The sequence below is a fragment of the Solanum lycopersicum genome, chromosome 11 (genome assembly GCF_036512215.1).
Source record: "Solanum lycopersicum chromosome 11, SLM_r2.1".
In the NCBI taxonomy this organism is placed as follows: domain Eukaryota; kingdom Viridiplantae; phylum Streptophyta; class Magnoliopsida; order Solanales; family Solanaceae; genus Solanum; species Solanum lycopersicum.
In genome coordinates, this window is record NC_090810.1 from 54,501,687 (window position 1) to 54,519,631 (window position 17,945).

A 17,945-nucleotide genomic window follows, 5' to 3' on the forward strand; every position below is an offset into this window, starting at 1 on the left:
TTATCGTGGAAAATATGACACCACAATTTTACAACCTTTCAAGAACAATTGAAGATCACAACTCAATTATCAAGGAACTGACTCTAATACCTTTACTTTTCAAGTATTCATAATTATTGAAGATTTAGTCTTTAAGAAGTCAAACCCACTTCGAGCCTGTTTGGCTCAGCTTAAAAGCTGGTCAAACTGACTTAAAAGCTGGTTTTTGACTTATTTAATTGTTTGGCAATACTCAAAACAGCTTATTTTAAGTTAAAAAAAACTTATTTTAAGCCAAAAGTTAAAAGCTGGGGTAGGGGTGCTTTTTTTTTTTTTAGCTTATAAGCTGTTTTAAGTTGACCATATTTTTATGTTTTTTCCCTTAATATTTTTATACAATATCCAAATTATCCATATAACCCTAACATCTCTTTCTTCTATTTTTCCCTTTTCACGTTTGGCATAACAACTTCAGCACTTTTATCCAAACGCATAACTGCTTATTTTAAAAATAAGTTTCAGCACTTTCAAAAGTACTTTTTTAAAGCTGCTTATATTAAGCCCATCCAAACGGGCCCTTCTTGTTACAATTCTCTCAAAACTCTTGCATACTTTGGAACAATAATTCCTAAGCACTAATTCTAAAATGAAATAATGCAGACTAAACTTTAGAAAGATTAACCCAACATTAGGTCTTCTTTCTCCTCTTTTATGATCTCTCTACCTTTGCTGTTTAATTCTCTCAATTTATTATTGAGAAAATCGATATTCTCTTCTTTGACGTTGTTCTTTTATAGAAGCAGATTAAACCTTAGTAGAATCCTACAAGGATTTGTTTGTCTTTCCTTTTCGCATCTACGTCATCTTCCATTTTTTCTTTCCTTATTCGACCCAGATTACTATTAAAATATGTTTTGCAATTTCTACTCACTTTTTTATTTTATGTTTGGTAAATGTTTGTGAACCTCGTTAATGTTGTTATCATCAAAAGCTATTTTAGAGGTTGTCAAATCATTAATTTTTCCTTTTCGATGATGACAAATATACTCGTTTTTCTTGCACTTGTTTCAACATAACATAACACTTTTCATCTCCCTTTTGACAAAAAGAAGGAAGAACGAAAAAAATAGAATCTCATAACAAACTTAGAGCCACGAGGGATTTTCCGCCAAGTAGAACAATTAGATTAACAAACAAATTAGATACAATGAAAACACCCATTGGCCTACTGGATGACTTTAATCTAACCTTAACTCAAGCCTCAAAGGCCAGAGGCTAAACAAGGGCTGGATCACAAATATTAGTTTTAAATAAATTTTTTTAAAAAACTTAATATAATTCTTTCTAAATAGCGAATCAACCTTAAGAGCCAAATTTCATTTTGACATTTCTAAATAAAATTGACTAATTCCTATACAAAAAATTACATTCAAATTTGAAAGTAAAACTCACTTTAATACATTTTCTTTTTGGGACCCCTTGGTTAGGACTTAATAACATTTTAATGTTATGTTTTGAAAAGTGAAAACTCAATATTAAATTTTGTATTCTAATGAATTTTACATAGTATATTTATGTTTTTCCCTTTCTATAAATTGACATAGTTGGGCTTGACCATGGGCCTACACTTTATGTTTTTCCCTTTCTATAAATTGACATAGTTGGGCTTGACCATGGGCCTACACAATTTCTTGTTTCTTCAGCCCAAAACTCCACACCTCCTTCTCTCTCAAAAAGGAAACCGTTCTTCATATAAGGCGATACAAACTCAAATCCCAAATTCATAATCTTCAATCGATTTATACAGTTCATATATTATATATATATATATGTAGCTCTAGCAGCATCAACAACAGCTATACTTAGTTTTCTTCTTTATTTGACTATTTAATTAAATAAGATAAATATAGAACTAGGGTTAGGGTTTTGCTGTTTAATCCGCTTTCATGGCGGAAGACGAGGAATCTTTGAATAAACCTATCATTGCTGACGAGCTAAAACTCGATAACGTTACCGGATTGGGCGCCACGTCACCATCACTGGTTGGTGAGGGCGATACGGCTTTGCCGGCGCCGGAGGTGGGCCCACCATCAGTCGAAGAATCGGAGGTTGCTCTAGACAGTTCACAACAGGCTGGCGTTGGTGATGCTGACGTGGGTGCATCGATGGGGGTGTCAGAGAGTTCTCAGCAGGGTAATGGTGATGCTGAGGAAGTTGAGGCGGTTAGGGTGACTGAAAATGAAGCGGTTACGGAGGAAAATGTTACGGCTTTGGAGAAAGATGAGGTGACTGAGGCGGCCTTGGTGAGAGATGAGGGGACGGAGGAAAATGTGACGGCTTTGGAGAAAGATGAGGTGACAGAGGTGGCTTTAGAGAATGAGGTGGCAGAGGCATTGGAAGTCACAAAGGGAGAAGCAGAAATTTGTATGCCAGAGGGTACTGGCGATGAGGAAGTGGTCATGACTGCAAAGGAAAATGAGAATGATGAAATTTTGGCTGGAAATGATAATATTGAGGGGACGGTGAATGGCGAAGCAGTGACAGAGGCAGATGTTTTAACTGTTGAAGGTAGTGTAGGTTTAGGAAAAAATGGGGAAATGGAGGAAGTTAAGTGCGAGGAAGTGGGAATTACTCCTGTTGTGTTAGATGATTCAGGAGGGATCACTCTAGAAAAAGAAGCTGAAGAAATGGAAACTGACCATAAAACTGCTAATGCAGAAGAAAATGATGATATGGTGTCACATGTAGATATTGCAGCTGTTGAAGCTGGAGTAAAATTGGAGAAAGATGTCGAAATGGATACAATTAAGCACGAAGAAGTGGAATATACTCCTCTGGCTGAAGAGGACAAAGGGGCAGGTGCTGAGGACGAGGCTGCTAATGGGGAAAAAGTGGTAGTGACTCAAAATGAGGAAGATGATGAAATGGTGACACAGGTAGATATTTCAGCTGTTGAAGCTAGAATAGAGCCTGAGAAAGATGTCGAAATGGATACAGTGAAACATGAAGAAGAGGAATCCGTTCCTCTAGACGAGGAGGATGAAGGGACAAAACCTGAAGAAGAGGAATCTGTTCCTCTAGACAAGGAGGACGAAGGGACGAAACTTGAGGAAGAGGAATCTGTTCCTCTAGACGAAGAGGACGAAGGGACGAAACATGAGGAAGAGGAATCCATTCCTCTAGACGAAGAGGACGAGGGGACGGGTGCTGAAGACGAGGCAGCTAATGCAACTCCTACTGAAATAGAGTCTGAAAGTGAAATGACTGAATCGGGAAAATCCTCTGGAGGAAAGAGGAAGAGGAAGAATACTAAGAGTACTGGGAAGTCCAGGTCTGGAGGAAGAGCATCAAGTAGGAAGACTATAGGAGAGGATGTTTGCTTCATTTGCTTTGATGGAGGGGATTTGGTGCTATGTGACCGTAGGTAAAGTTTGTTTATTTTGGAACCATATTCATGTTATATTTTGCTCTGTTTGTGTTTTTTGGAATTTGCTCACGTGGTGGTACCTTTTTGGTGCTTTCTGTGGTATAGGGGTTGTACGAAAGCATATCATCCCTCGTGTATTGATAGGGATGAGGAATTTTTTCGTGCCAAGGGTCGATGGAATTGTGGTGAGTGCATTAATCTACCTCTTTGTTGACTCTTTCTGACTTTATTGAGTAACATGATCAATGTAGAACCAAGTTCTCTTTTATTATATTTTTTTAATGATAGATATACACATTGATATGTCTTCCACACTTTGATTTCTAAGGCTTATCTAAAATAAGCAAAAAGATACTCTATTTTGAACTTACAAATAAATTTGTGGGACAATATTTTTGCCGATAAATCAAACTTCATTCATTAATAAGATACCAAGATGGTTTAGCTACCTTGAAATAACATCCTATTCCTTTTATATTTCAAATAATCCGGAGTTGCATGATGGAGTGGTTCTCAAGCTGGTTTCCTACCTTTTCTAATCTTCTGAACATTAGCTTGGAACTGCTTCTCAGAGTCTTTAGTGGGACCTAGCTTTTGAGGAAAAATAGTCTGATGCTATGGTTGATTAGGGTGAAAAGGAGTTGGGCAAGACAAGGTAAAGCAAAAGAGGAGGGGTGATGGTCATTTTTCCATTCAACGTGGAAGGAGTAAAAATCAAAATTTTTTCTAACCCTTCAGAAATTAGATATAGTTGAAGGAGAAAATCTCCTGCAATTCCCTAGTTTGATGATAAATGTGATGTAATTGATGCATTTTGAGAGTGCTTGCAATGCATTCATGCTTATTCAAATTATTTATGTTGTTCTGATACTATACAGTTTTGGGAGTTTAAAATTCTTGTCAGTAATAGCATGCAGTTTTCTTCTGATAAAAATATACTATACAGTTTTGGTACATGAAATTCACTGATCACTTGACTTTAGTTGCTTTTGTGGGTTTGAACTGTACTACAAGGTTGTCTAGGCTATTTTTAACATTATATCCATTCTATATTTATTAGTACCCTAAAGTATTTCTTATTGTTTCTTTTGACGACTTATTTTTCTTTCTTTTCCTTCCGTTCTCTTATTTTCATTTCTTCATTAAATATTGTCTTGACTGCTTTATTCTTCGGAGATTGAGGATGAGTACGATTATGCACTAGTTGTAGGGTTGACCTCTTCATGAGAGTTCAACCTTTCACTCTCCTAATTCTGTTTCCTCTTTTGTTTTGTTTTATCTGAAATTTATTGTTTTGTTTTCTTTTTGCTTTGACTTTGGGCCTGACCTATTGGTGGTTGGTCTTCTTGTGTTTGTCTATATTTTCTTAGTTTATAAAAAGGTCTTTTGCCAAGATTTGATTGAAAAAAAAACAATTGAGCACTAGTTCTTTTGTTCTGGTTTCTCACAGGAAAGCATGCATTTGTCAACTTCAAGTTAAATGTGGCTGAAGTGACTAGGCTTCATCTAAATTGAGACTATACTATGTGCTTTATCTTTCCTCCCATATTTTTCCTGCTTTGACATATGTAATTACATGACAACAATTCATCCTAAAAAAAAAAGGAAAATACATGCCAATAATGTAGATAGAGCTTCTTGGCTGAGCTTCATGAAGATGTGAACCAAAGACTTACTCGTGCTTTTATCAAAACCACATCACATCTAAATGGAGGAAAAAGGACCACAATTTTTTATTTATTTATCCAAATACACTATACATCATTATTTTAATGATGTTCTACGTGCTTGCTTATCGAGAAAGGAAAAGAACATACACTTATTCCTAGCCACGTGAAAGATCCATGAAATGTGCAAAACTACAATGAACTTTGCCATTGTTTTCTCTTAAGTAGATATAGAAGCCATCCGATAATGAGAGATTTGGGATATCATTGAACCATCAAAATCTCAGCTTGAGCCATGTCACATTAACAATAAGAGATATGGCAGTATAGCCTAAAACTCAAAATAACGATGACCTCGGTACCTAATGGAGAGTATATAGTCTCCATTTTGTTGGTACTTAATAGATTCTTGAATATGAATCATTCCGGTGTCAACCTATTAAGTGCATTCCTTTTCCTTCCTTTTGCAACCACCTACTAGCTCTTATCACCTATTAGCTCTTAATAGGTTTGAATTATTCATTATTCACGTATTGTCCCAAGTCCTAAAATTGTTAAGATCTTAACTTGAAGGTTTTGTGAATGTGACAATACCACCATTCAACTACCCCTACCATCAATTTTGTCCATAGCCTGACATCACTATCAATCACTTTTATCACCCGTCAAGGCTTGACTGCATAATCATCTCCGTGAACGACCACCACAAACCACCAAGCACCTCTGCCATCAACTACCTCCATTACCACAAACCATCTTCTCCCTAGCTTCCCCTGTATAATCACCACCACTATTAACCATCACCATCAACAATTTCCTCCACTACTAGTCACCATTAGCTACCTCTACTACAAACTTTCACCGCACGCCCACTACCACTAACCATCACCATCTGCTAAACTGCTCATCCATCATCTATTGTCATCAGCACACAACCACATCCAGCGATTGTGCACAACCACCACCGACCTCCTCGACCAGGCACCATGAACCATTATCATCAAATACCCACCAATGCCCACACTGTTGGAGTGTGGTTCATCAATAAACATTATACAACATCATGTAAATTAATATATTGAGGGTATAAATTATATTTATTAATTTCTTCTATATAAAGATGAATTATAACCTTCTGATGTTGTGGAAAAAAACAACCTTGTTCAGATTTAGATACAATATCTTAGTAATCAGATGTGCGTTTGGATCCAAATATCTTAATAAAAATATAGGGGGCCTTAGCCTTATATCCATCAGTTTAAAACACAATGTTATTAGTGCTACATTTATGAGGTAGAGCCATGAAGACAATGAGCTGAACTGTTAGTTGATTGAAAGACGGAGAAGGTTTACAGTACATATTAATGGATGTATTTCATAAAAGTGGCCACGAAAACTAGTAAAGAAGTTTGTGAACGACAGAGAGGTGGTTTTGGTGTTAGACTAACAATAGAATGGAAGGAAATTAACAAAGACAAAGGTGGATTTGTCCTTTGACAAATGATTGTGCAGTACCAGTTGGGTCGTGTAGATGAATCATGAATGATATAGAGGAGGAATCGGGATACTGGTACATAGAATACATTAATCAAATCTATTTCCATTTTTACAGAAGGTGATTGTAATTATTTTAAGTTGGAATGGAGTTCTCTTGAAGTTCCACTTAACTAGTGTGGAACCAGTGTTGTCTCTATGTATAGTTTGTATGCATTTTTCCTCCTGTGGGCAGATTTCAATCAATGACTTACTTTGGGTTCTTGAGTAGAGAAATGATGACTTTTGGGGACATGTAATTTATATTGTTCACTTCTGCCATCTGATTCATAACTCCTCCCGTGTTTCCTTGAGTTGATGGGAATTTGTATTGGTTTATGCTTGTAGTATTGCATGAAAAAATTTATTAACGCACTATTAAATTGAGAATGTCTATTAAAAAAAGTTCTATCATTGAGAGCTCTAAAGTATCACCTTAAGTACTACTCCTTATTTGAATTCATGACATGAAAAAAACAAACTGTCTGCTATACCATTTAACTTTGAAATATGTTTCTTCTTCTAGTTGCCTACTGCTTTTACATTGTAGCTCCTTTTGTACTTTTCCAGGTTGGCATCAGTGCACTATTTGTCAGAAGAATGCTTGCTATTTGTGCTACACATGCACATTTTCATTATGCAAGGGGTGCATAAAAGATGATGTCATCCTATGTGTAAGAGGAAACAAGGGATTTTGCAAGAACTGCATGAGAATGGTCAAGCTAATAGAAGGCATTGGTAAAGAAGAGAATGATGTATGTCGTTCTATTATACTTGCTATCTTTTTGAGTTGTTGATTGGATTAAGCTATTCTCAACCAACGTTGTCACACATCCTATGCATATGCATAACTTTTTAACTATGATTAGCATTCAGTTAAAATATAAGTTGCTCCTAGTTAATTGGAAACATGCATAAAGAAAAATTCCAAGAAAATTAAAGAGCACATCCATAGCTGATTGGCTAAAAAGTAAGGAAGTTGGGCCGGGGAGTTACCCTATCATATCCATTATCCAATCCACTTAAGAGCATGGTGATTTTGGTTATAAACTTCTATTCTACATCAGGCAGTTATGACATATGAGAGACCTAGTTAAATACTCTAGGTGGGTTACGTTTATTGGTGAGGTAGTGAAATGCATATTGAGATCAATTTTGGGTTGTTATATTAAATTTATATCTAAATATTATCTGATGTAGTATAAATAGAATGTTTAAGTTCTCTTTTATACGGTTGCTAGCAACATGAACTATTCTGTGTTTTTATTATCTGTTCTTTTTTTTCTGGTGGTAATTGATTGATGTTCCTAACTTCTTCCTCCTTAAACTGGGCAGTCTTCTTAATGTAAACCTTTAGCACAGTTCTGATCTTCTTGCTCTTTGCTGGCCCAGGGTCCGATAGATTTTGATGACAAGAGTAGCTTTGAATATCTGTTCAAGGACTACTTAATGGATTTAAAAGCGAAGCTATCTTTATCTTCAGATGAAATTGCTGATGCCAAAAGTCCTCGGAAGGGAGCTGATGTGTCAGCTTCCAAACAAGAACTGTCTCAGGCACAACGTGACAATAATGATGATGGAGGTTCTGGTTCAGATGCATCCATTGACACATTGGAAGCAAGTAAAATCAAAAGAAGAAAGCTAAGAAAACGTTCGAAATCTATCAGAAAGGAAGAGGATGCCACAACTACGGCTGTTACTATTAGCGAAGGCTTCTCCACTGCTGGCACCACTGAGTGGGCATCAAAAGAGCTGCTTGAATTTGTTAAGCATATGAAAAGTGGTGACACTTCTGTTCTTTCTCAATTTGACGTGCAAGCTCTGTTGCTCGAATATATCAAAACTAACAAACTGCGTGACCCTCGTCGTAAAAGTCAAATTATATGTGATTCAAGACTTGAAAGGCTATTTGGAAAAGCACGTGTTGGGCACTTCGAGATGTTAAAGCTACTTGAGTCTCATTTTCTTATGAAAGAGGATTCTCAGATTGATGATGTTCAAGGTAGTGTAGTTGATACAGAATTTAATCAGTTTGAAGCTGATGCAAATGCTGACACTCCTACAAAGGGAGTTAAAGACAGGAAACGTAAACGCAAGAAAGGTGAAATTAGGGGACCTCAATCAAATCTCGATGAGTATGCAGCTATTGATGTGCATAACATCAGCTTAATTTACCTACGACGAAAATTGGTGGAGGACCTTCTTGAAGAGAATGAAAAATTCCATGAAAAAGTTGTTGGAACCTTTTTGAGAATACGAATTTCTGGTAACGTTCAGAAGCAAGACCTTTATAGGCTGGTGCAAGTTGTAGGTAATTTCATGTAGTATTCAGGACATTGTTTCTTTGTACCTTCTTATTATTTTCTTGCTTTTATGATATTATTATGTACTTGCATTTTATGTGAAGCTCCTCAATTTTTTTTCTGAACAATGTGGTGCTGACTGCAGGTACAAGCAAAGCCGCTGAACCATACAAACTTGGCAAGAGGACAACTGATATTCAGCTGGAGATCTTAAATCTGAACAAGACAGAGGTTTTATCAATTGATACAATCTCAAATCAAGATTTCACGGAGGTGATTGAATACGTGTTTCCTGTGCTAAATCATTAAATACAATTTGAAATACTTAGTTTGACATTCTGAAATTGGTGCATGATAAGAAACGCTGTCGGAAAGAGAAAAAAGAACTCCAAGATTCTAATTGAATTCCTGATGAATAATAATAATCAAAGAGGAGAGAAATTTCTCCACAAAATTTATTTATTTCTTGTTTTCATTTTGATTACAAGTAGACTAATGAGAATAAACAATCTTTTGGTAAATTTTAGGCTTAATTCGAAAGCAAATTTCCGATACATGATTCGCTTTGCAATTTGCCACATCTAAATTATGTGAGGTGTTTTTACCCCCTTGACTACTATTTCTAGTGTCTATTTTCACTGAACGTGCCAAGTTACAGGAAGATTGGTTTCAGTTCTTTGTTGACGCATGAGCGTGGGAAATAGTGTAAATACCCTGTGTGGTTATTTGTTCACCATCTAATTGCCACACAATCATATACCATGGCTAGATGATTCAACTACATATTTTTTTGTTTCTCTTTCCCCTCTTTGTTTCTTCATTTTTTTGTTTAGAAAGATCAATCTAGCCCCAAAAGTTGCAACCAAACATGTTACAATCTAGTCAAAAAATGGAGTTCCGTATATGCATTATGCACAAGTATAAACAGAAAAAATGAATTTAGTTAAAATAAATGTAGACTACAAAAATATAGTGGTGGTTAGACCAACTATGTTGGATGGGCACAATGGCGGCCGGTCAAGAACTGGCACATCCAGAAAATGAGATATAGGATCAGGAACGAACCTATCTGGGATAATGTGGGAGCAGCCTCTATGGTGGTTAAGATGAGAAGGTTCGAGCATGTGAAGAGAAAGATGTAGCGATGCCCCAATGGGGAGGTGTGAGATGTTAATTATAGTGGATATTAGGAGAGGTAGTGGTAGACCGAAAAAATTGAGGGGAGGTGATTGGACATGACATGATACACTTGCAACTTAATGGAAGACATGTTCCTAGATCGGAAGATATGGAGGTCGAGGATTATGGTAGAAACTAGAAAGTTAGTAGGTAGTCGAATATTGTCTAGTTTCCTTGTCAATTTTTTTGTAAAAAATCAGTAGTGTTATTATTACTCTCCTACTATCTTATTTTTCGATCTTAGTATTACTTGTGGTTTCTTTTGCTTCAATTATTCTATTATTTCTCGTTGCTACAGTTCTCTTCTTGATTGTTTTTAGCATGATCTCGTTGCTCATATTTTTGCTTTACATACTTGATTTTTGGTATGTTTCCTTGAGTCAAGGGTCTATCGGAACAAACTCTCTACCTTCATTAAGGTAAGGGTAAGAGTGCGTACACACCACCCTCCCCAAGTCCCACTGTGGGATTAAACTAGCATGTCTAAATAGTAAAATAATTGATTCATTTGAAAAATAAAAAGGATTACCAAAAGCGCGTGAGTTTTTAACAGAAAAATTTAATTTGAAGTCAAATGGAATGCTTACAATTTTAGGAACTGATAGCTTCCATCCTTTTTTTAGTTCTGGCTGGGAAGGGTGGTCTACGTGGGATAAAAATAATAATAAATGTATTCAAATTTTAAAAAATCCCACATGCTTGGCGCGTGAAAAAGCACCATCAGATTTTCATCCAAGGTAGAAATAGACATTGAAAGTTGTAATAGGGTAATAGAAACCCTAAATAGTCAAAAATGTTTAAGCTACAGACAAGCAAAGTCTAGAAGAATTGAGTTTGACTGCTGTTTGCATTGTTGGTTGGCAATTGAAGAGGGGGTTATTGGAGTACTAGAACTAAGTTTAGCTCTGCCATATCTCCTTTCTCCGCATGCTTTACAGCGCTGTGCTTAGTATCAACCACCTTGCCTTTTTTTCCCTTCTATATCATCTAAACACAGAAAAGACCTTTGTTTGGTGGGGCTGGGGGGCATCACTCCCCATTCCTTAGTAGCAGAACTCTGGAGTCCAGATGTTGCATGAAGGGAACCTTTAAGACGGCGGAAGGGGTTATATTGTGTGTGGGGGGGGGGATCACTCTCCATCCCTCAGTAGAACCCTTTTCATAAAGGAAAACTCGAGACGAGGGAAAGGGTTATATTACAGCCAGAAAGGAAACATGGAAAGACGAGAGGAAGTGGTTATATGTCAACCAGCAAGTTTGCCCGCTGCATTGGTGTTTGGGTTACTTTTCTAGTCTCGATTAAAGATCATTCCCTAGACACCCAAAAGAACTATTTTGTATTTTTGCCTAACTGGTGTCTTGCTTCAACCATGTTAACTCATTTGTGATACTTTTATGATCATCTGTCCTCTTGGAAAAGAAGCAATATTCTGGAAGCTGGAGTTGATATTGTCTTCTGTTCATTCATATTCACACCTTTTTGGTGCAGCATTTAATGCAGAGGTAGACCTATATGTAAGGGTGAGGTTCACCAGCACCCGCAATTTTGGAAGAAGTTCAATATTTGCATGTAAATATCTTGAAATAATAGTCATATAGTAACTGCGTCCCTTGTATGAATAAACAATGAGCTGGTGCACTGGTTAGTGGTTCCCCAAGCCCAAAAGTCTCTCCATAGGAGAAACCAGGTTCCAAACCTGGTATTAGTCTATTTACTTTTGTTATCAGGCTTTCCCACCCTCTCAAACATTTGTTATTATATATTATTCTTTTACTTATCTTTTAATTTTGATTCCTTTAGGTAGATTTTTACACTACCTTCATTTTTGTTCTGATGCTTTTGTTTTTCTTTTCTTTTGTTCTTTTATACTACCAACTCTCTTTCAACCTTAGATTAAAATAAGTGTTGAGTTTAATTAATAAATTTGCTGCTTATTTGATTATGAGAAGTTGTGATGGCTTCCTAAGCTGCCTTTGATTATTTGTTATTAATTTCAGTATTTTCAATTTTTGAATATAATAAATAAAGAAGAAATCAGTCTCATCAAAAATGAAAAGAAAATTATAGAAGTGAACTATATTCCATAAAACCGAAATAAGAGTGAATAAACATAATAAGTTGAACTGATTTTGGTCCATTGATCTAACGAATTTGTATATAAAAATTGATTACACTGAATCTGTTCAAGCTGTTCACATGTATTTTCTTTTGATGTTTCAGGAAGAATGCAAGCGTCTGCGCCAGAGTATAAGATGTGGACTCATTAATAGACCAACAGTGGTATGATGCAGCTTGATGATGAATTAGTTCATGTTTGCACTTAATTTTCATCTGCTTATTAAATTGGTTTATTCACAGGGTGACATTCTTGACAAGGCCATGGAAATACATGCAGCAAGAGTTAATGAGGTTAGTGAAATGGAAACACTTCTTTGGACTACTTCTATCGATATGCATATAGTTGCCATTTAAAGATGTGCCAGTGATTAATAAGGTTGAAGAAAGTTATTCAGCAGTTGGTTAGAAGTTCTATTATTGGCAGAATATTTCCTCTTTTACTTTCTTTGAACTGGAATCAAGGGAAGGGAGTCTTTTTCTTATCTGTGTGGCTATCTCTTCTGTCCCTGAATACATGGGCAATCGTCATGAGTTACCTTGTTGAAATCCTATGTATAAGCGCCCCTTTTGGACCAGCTAACTGTTTATTTGACCTCCAATGCCTGGTCCTTGACATGCATTTTATCTACTCAAATAGCTACCAGGGTAAGATTCTCTGCTTTTTTTATACCTCTTGTATAGTGGGATTTACTCCTAACATCAATAAAATCTTTTACCTATTAAAGACTAGAACTTTTGGTAGTCAGCACTTTGCATATTAAGCGTCGGAGATGCTACTGTTGAGCTAGGAGTTATGACATTGATTAAAGAAAATAGAGAAGGGCATATTGTAAGCAATATTTTAAATGGATGAGGGGAATTTGTTTCTTGTAATTGACCCTTTCATTCTAACGATTGGATAAGCTCGTCGAGAAATATACATAAACCTTTGTAAATGGATGGGGGAATCTGTGTCGGGTGTAATTGACCCTTTCATTCTAAGGATTGGATAAGCTCGTCGAGAAATATACCATAAACCTTTTGGAGTTCAGTTACCTAGTCTCAAACTGTTTAGCTAGCGATGATGGTTAGATGACATTCAGAAAATCAAAGGAAGCTGCATTGGAACTTTATGCTTTTGGTGTAAAGAACATCATATAGAAAATGCTGAACAGTTAGTAGAATTAATCTCTTATTTTAGCTTGTTACTACCCTTTTGTGGAGGTCTCCAGCATACTATTAATGCTGAGGAACACAACATTACCTATTTCAAAAAAATAAATAATGGTTAGACGACAAACTATCTTATTCATTAACTTTCTGAAAGTTGACTATTTTTTTCTGGCTGGTCAATTTTGTCCTCTTAGTACACTGCCGGTAGTTGATCATATCTCGTGAAAAGATAGCTACTGCTTTCTGAGGGCCTTTAGCATAAAAATTTCTGTTCCTGTTGGTGTGGACAAGATTTGTTAGGGTATGATCTGTAATGGTTGTGTTCTTTGATTGCACTTCTAATGGATTCCTTCTGCTTGTGGTCAACCTCTACTGGGTTCCCAACTTGTTCTAATATATCTTGCCTGATTCTTTTTGCTGATGTTCAGTGGCTGGAATCAGAGATATCCCGTCTCAGTCATCTTCGTGATCGAGCTAGTGAGAAAGGGCGCAAGAAGGAATATCCTTTGTTCGCCAATATTTTATCATTTCTATTCCCTTCCCCTTCCCTGTTGCTGTTATCAAACTGCAGTGTAATTTTTGCTTGAGTAAGTCTTCATTGGTGTCCCTTTTCCTTCTCTGGAGGCAGGACTGTTGGGTCGATAAATAGTGTGCAATGCTAGGGTCTAATAACATTTTTTCTTGATATCAGAGGATGACTTAAAGTGTGGTGATGAATATTATGAACACTTCTATTTGCATATGTACTTCAGGTTATGGATGGATTTGCGTTATGATTCGGTCGCCATATTATTAGTGTTTTGTGCTCATGCAGTAATTCATGACTTCATATGTACCCATTTTTATTTAGAGCTTCTTTAATTATTGATTAATTCATGACTTCATATGTTCCCATTTTTATTTAGATCTCCTTTAATTACTGTTATATATATTGTTTAACGTAGATGGGTATATTGGTGCTATTGAAGAGAACTTATCCTCACTTCGGCATTGCTTGAATTTTAGACCTGGAATACTGTTTTGCCTAACATATATGATACCTTTAGAAGCAGTTCTTTCATCCCTTCTTCTATTGGTCTTTGCTTCATGTTGCTTGGGCTGAATCAGTTGCTCTAAATATGCTCCTTAACTAATGATTACACTTAGAGAATGTGTAGAGAAACTACAGCTCTTGAAGACTCCCGATGAGCGTCACCGTAGACTTGAGGAAATTCCAGAAATACATGCAGATCCAAAAATGGACCCAAGCTATGAGTCAGAGGACGAGGACAGTGAAAGTAATGATAGACGAGGTTCTATTAGTTTCCTTCCTTCTTCATAAGATATGATTAATATGCTTTGCAATGTATAATTTGAAAAAGTTGCTACTTCTCATGCAGATGCTTTTATGAGGTCTAGGGATTCGAGCCTTAACCGGAGAGGACGTGGGCCAGTTTCTCCAAGAAGCAACTTCTCTGCAAAAGATTCTTGGGGGGCTGCAGGAAAATTTTCTTCAAAGAACTATGAACTGAGCAGGAGTTCCTCTAGTAAAAACGTTTTGAGCAGAAGTGAGGATGGTGTGCATTCTGGAGGGGGACTGAATGAAGACACATGGATTGAAGGAAGAGATAAGGAGACAGAATCGATGAATATAAATAAACCAACTTCTGCTGTTATTTCTGAGCCAATGGGACGGAATAGCCAATTTTTGTCGAGAATGGAGTCATTTTCTGGTGCATCATCGGTAGCTTCTCCAGCTGCACTCCAGGGTAAGGTTGCAGAAAGTTCCATCAAGATCAATGAAGCCGAAAAAGTGTGGCATTACAAGGACCCTTCTAGTAAAATACAGGGACCATTTTCTCTTGTCCAGTTGCGTAAATGGAGCAATACAGGATACTTCCCCGCTGATTTGAAAATATGGAGATCTTCAGATAAACAAGAGGAGTCTATTCTTTTGACTGATGCACTGGCAGGGAGGTTTGAGAAAATGCCATCAGCAGTTGACAATATACTTTCAGCAACTGTTCTGAAAATTCAAAATGGAGAGAGACCTCGAGTCGACCAGAATGTTGGATCTCAGAGTACTCGTCGTTTGGTTCCTTCTGGTGGTGGAATGACTTCTGGTGATGTTTCTGCGCTTTCTACTGAGAGGTGGAGTAATGATGATTCTTCGAATCTCCCATCTCCTACTCCAAAGCAGAATACTGCCAGTTGGGCTGTGGGAGATGGGCCATCTGTTCCAGGTGCAAATTTGTATTCTAGTGGCAACAGGATTCTCCAATCTCCACCAGATGATGGGGTTAATGCATCTGCTTCTGTTCAAAATTTTGGCGGGCCTTCAATTAAGGGATCGGAAAATAATTATGTGAATTCTGGTAGTGATTTTGGTCTAGTGCCTACTTCTGAACAGGTCATTGCTGCACAATCTGGATATTCTTTGCAAAATGCTCAATCATTTGCTGCTAGTGAGCAACAGACAGCACTGATTAATAGCCAACTTGGTGCACAACATGCAGCTCTCCAGTCAGTATCTCTTAATATGCAGAACCCTAGTGTGGATGTCCATACATGGGTTGCTACAGCACCTTCTAAGGGAGAGCCGAACATTTCTGCTCTGGCACCAGGGCAGTCCCAGGGATATGTTAATTGGGGTACTACATCCTCATCTGTACAGAATCTTGCTGGCAATTTTTCAAATGCAGGTGCCTCAGTTTTGCCTCAGCCTGATTATTGGAGCACACCAGCTCAAGGCAGCCAACAGATCATACAGCCTACAACTGTGCCTAGTGTTCCATGGGGTGCTGGTTTGCAAGAGAATGCGAGTTCTGCTTCAGCATTAAGACCTGAGAATAACACTGGCTGGGGTATGATGCCTGGAAATCCAAATGTGGGCTGGGGAGGACCCGTACCAGCAGTCATGAATGTAAATTGGGGAGCAGTTCAGGCAATGCCTCCGGGGGCTGTAAATCCTGGTTGGGCTCCGACTGGGCCACTCCCTGGGAATCTGAATCCTGGATGGGTTGCACAATCTGGGAATGCTGGTGTTCAGGGCTTGACACCTGGGAATGCCAATCCAGGTTGGGTTGCTCCAACAGGGAGCATGGGTTCAACTATTCAAGGGCCTACATCTGGTAATGGGTGGGGTATGGGAAGTGGAAATCCTGGAGCACTTGTCCAAAGACCGCCACCTCATGGAGATTCAAATCAAGGTAGGGGTGGAGCTAATGGGAATCGGGGCACAAGAAATAATGATCAGCATCAAGATGGGAGATTCTCTGGTCAGAGGGACAAGGGTAGGAACTGGGATAGGCAATCGTCTTTTGGGAGTAGAGGGCCGTCTAGAGGTGGCTTCAAAAAGAATAATGTGCCCTGCCCATATAATACAAACAATCGATGCATAAAGGGTGATAAATGCAATTATCTTCATGGCTAATCAGGAGGAAACAGAGTAGTAGTAGGAGAGTAAAGTGATTTTGTACAGTGATTTCGTCTCAGTTGTCTTTTAGTATATAGGTCTGTTCTATAATTGTAAACTTGTGCAGATTAGTTGCTCCCCGCCCTCTTCTGATCTGATGCAGTTTTTGCAGTAGCTAGGTTCATCCTGCCTATGTTATCAGCTTCTAATAAAGCAGACAGCGGGCATTATGGCCAAATATTTAGCCTAGTTTCATATTTATGGATTTTGCTGTTCTAGACTTGGAATCATGGCATTTATGAAATGTGTCACAAAGAGTGAGTTCTGGGACAAGGGCTTGTTTTGGTCTGTTGCTTTTTTGTTTAAAAGGTAGTCGGTAATTTACTATTATACCCTTTTCATGTTCTTATAATCTTGAAAAATTTCCTTGGTCCCCCATAGTTGATACTTCAAAGCCTCGAATTTCTTCTCTTTGTATGTGACTTGCAGTGGTTTTATATCTCTCAAAGCACTACTTGTATCTTCTTAGTTCTGACCAAAGCAATAAAACTAAATTTTATTTGCATCTGAAAAATAAGGGAAAAGGGTTGAAAATACACCTTAACTTTAGTTTATTAGTTGTATGTATCTTGCTGTTAAAACTAAATTATTTATGCCCTTGTTATCAATTTCACTATTTATACCCCTCAATTGACGAAATCACTCAGAATTGATCCAATTTCGTAAAAATTACTCATTTCTGATTTTAAACCCATGTCTGACCCATCTAAGAACCTAACCCAAAACCATTTAACCTACATCTTTACAATACTTTTCCTAAAATTTGTCAAGTTCAAGAACCCATTTTTGTCTTTGCATTTAGTTTTGATGTGGGAAATGTGGTGTTTTTTCTTGTAACTAGTCTCTGGGAACGTGCATCGCACGTTTATCCCAAAATTTAAAACAATTCTTCTATGACAAATGATAAAATTTAAATGATATATATATATTACTATAGACTTCTTATGTGCTACAAAAAAAAAAAATCAAATACAATAGAAAACAAAAATTACAAGCTCATAAGTTGAGATTAGAAATTCTTGCAAATTCGATAGTACTTTTCTGACATATATATAGTACTCTAATTTAAAGATAAATACATATTGTAATGAAAAAATATTTATCTTGTGAAACTAACGATTATGTATGAACA

The 17,945-nt window shown here is 37.1% G+C and overlaps 1 protein-coding gene across 2 annotated transcripts; it reads left to right on the forward strand.

The window, feature by feature from the left end:
* The first annotated feature begins 1,642 nt into the window (after positions 1–1,642).
* LOC101249239 (zinc finger CCCH domain-containing protein 19) lies at positions 1,643–17,086 on the forward strand. Of its 2 annotated transcripts, none has more exons than XM_010314914.4 (10): positions 1,643–3,403; positions 3,512–3,591; positions 7,177–7,361; positions 7,999–8,917; positions 9,055–9,182; positions 12,310–12,369; positions 12,448–12,498; positions 13,788–13,858; positions 14,500–14,651; positions 14,739–17,086. In XM_010314914.4, exons 1-10 carry the CDS (start codon positions 1,926–1,928, stop codon positions 16,769–16,771), a joined length of 5,157 nt encoding a protein of 1,718 aa, XP_010313216.2. In that variant the 5' UTR covers positions 1,643–1,925; the 3' UTR covers positions 16,772–17,086. The 2 variants fall into 2 exon arrangements, with proteins under 2 accessions (XP_010313216.2, XP_010313217.2); XM_010314915.4 differs by having other exon boundaries at positions 14,500–14,636.
* The last annotated feature ends 859 nt before the right edge of the window (positions 17,087–17,945 follow it).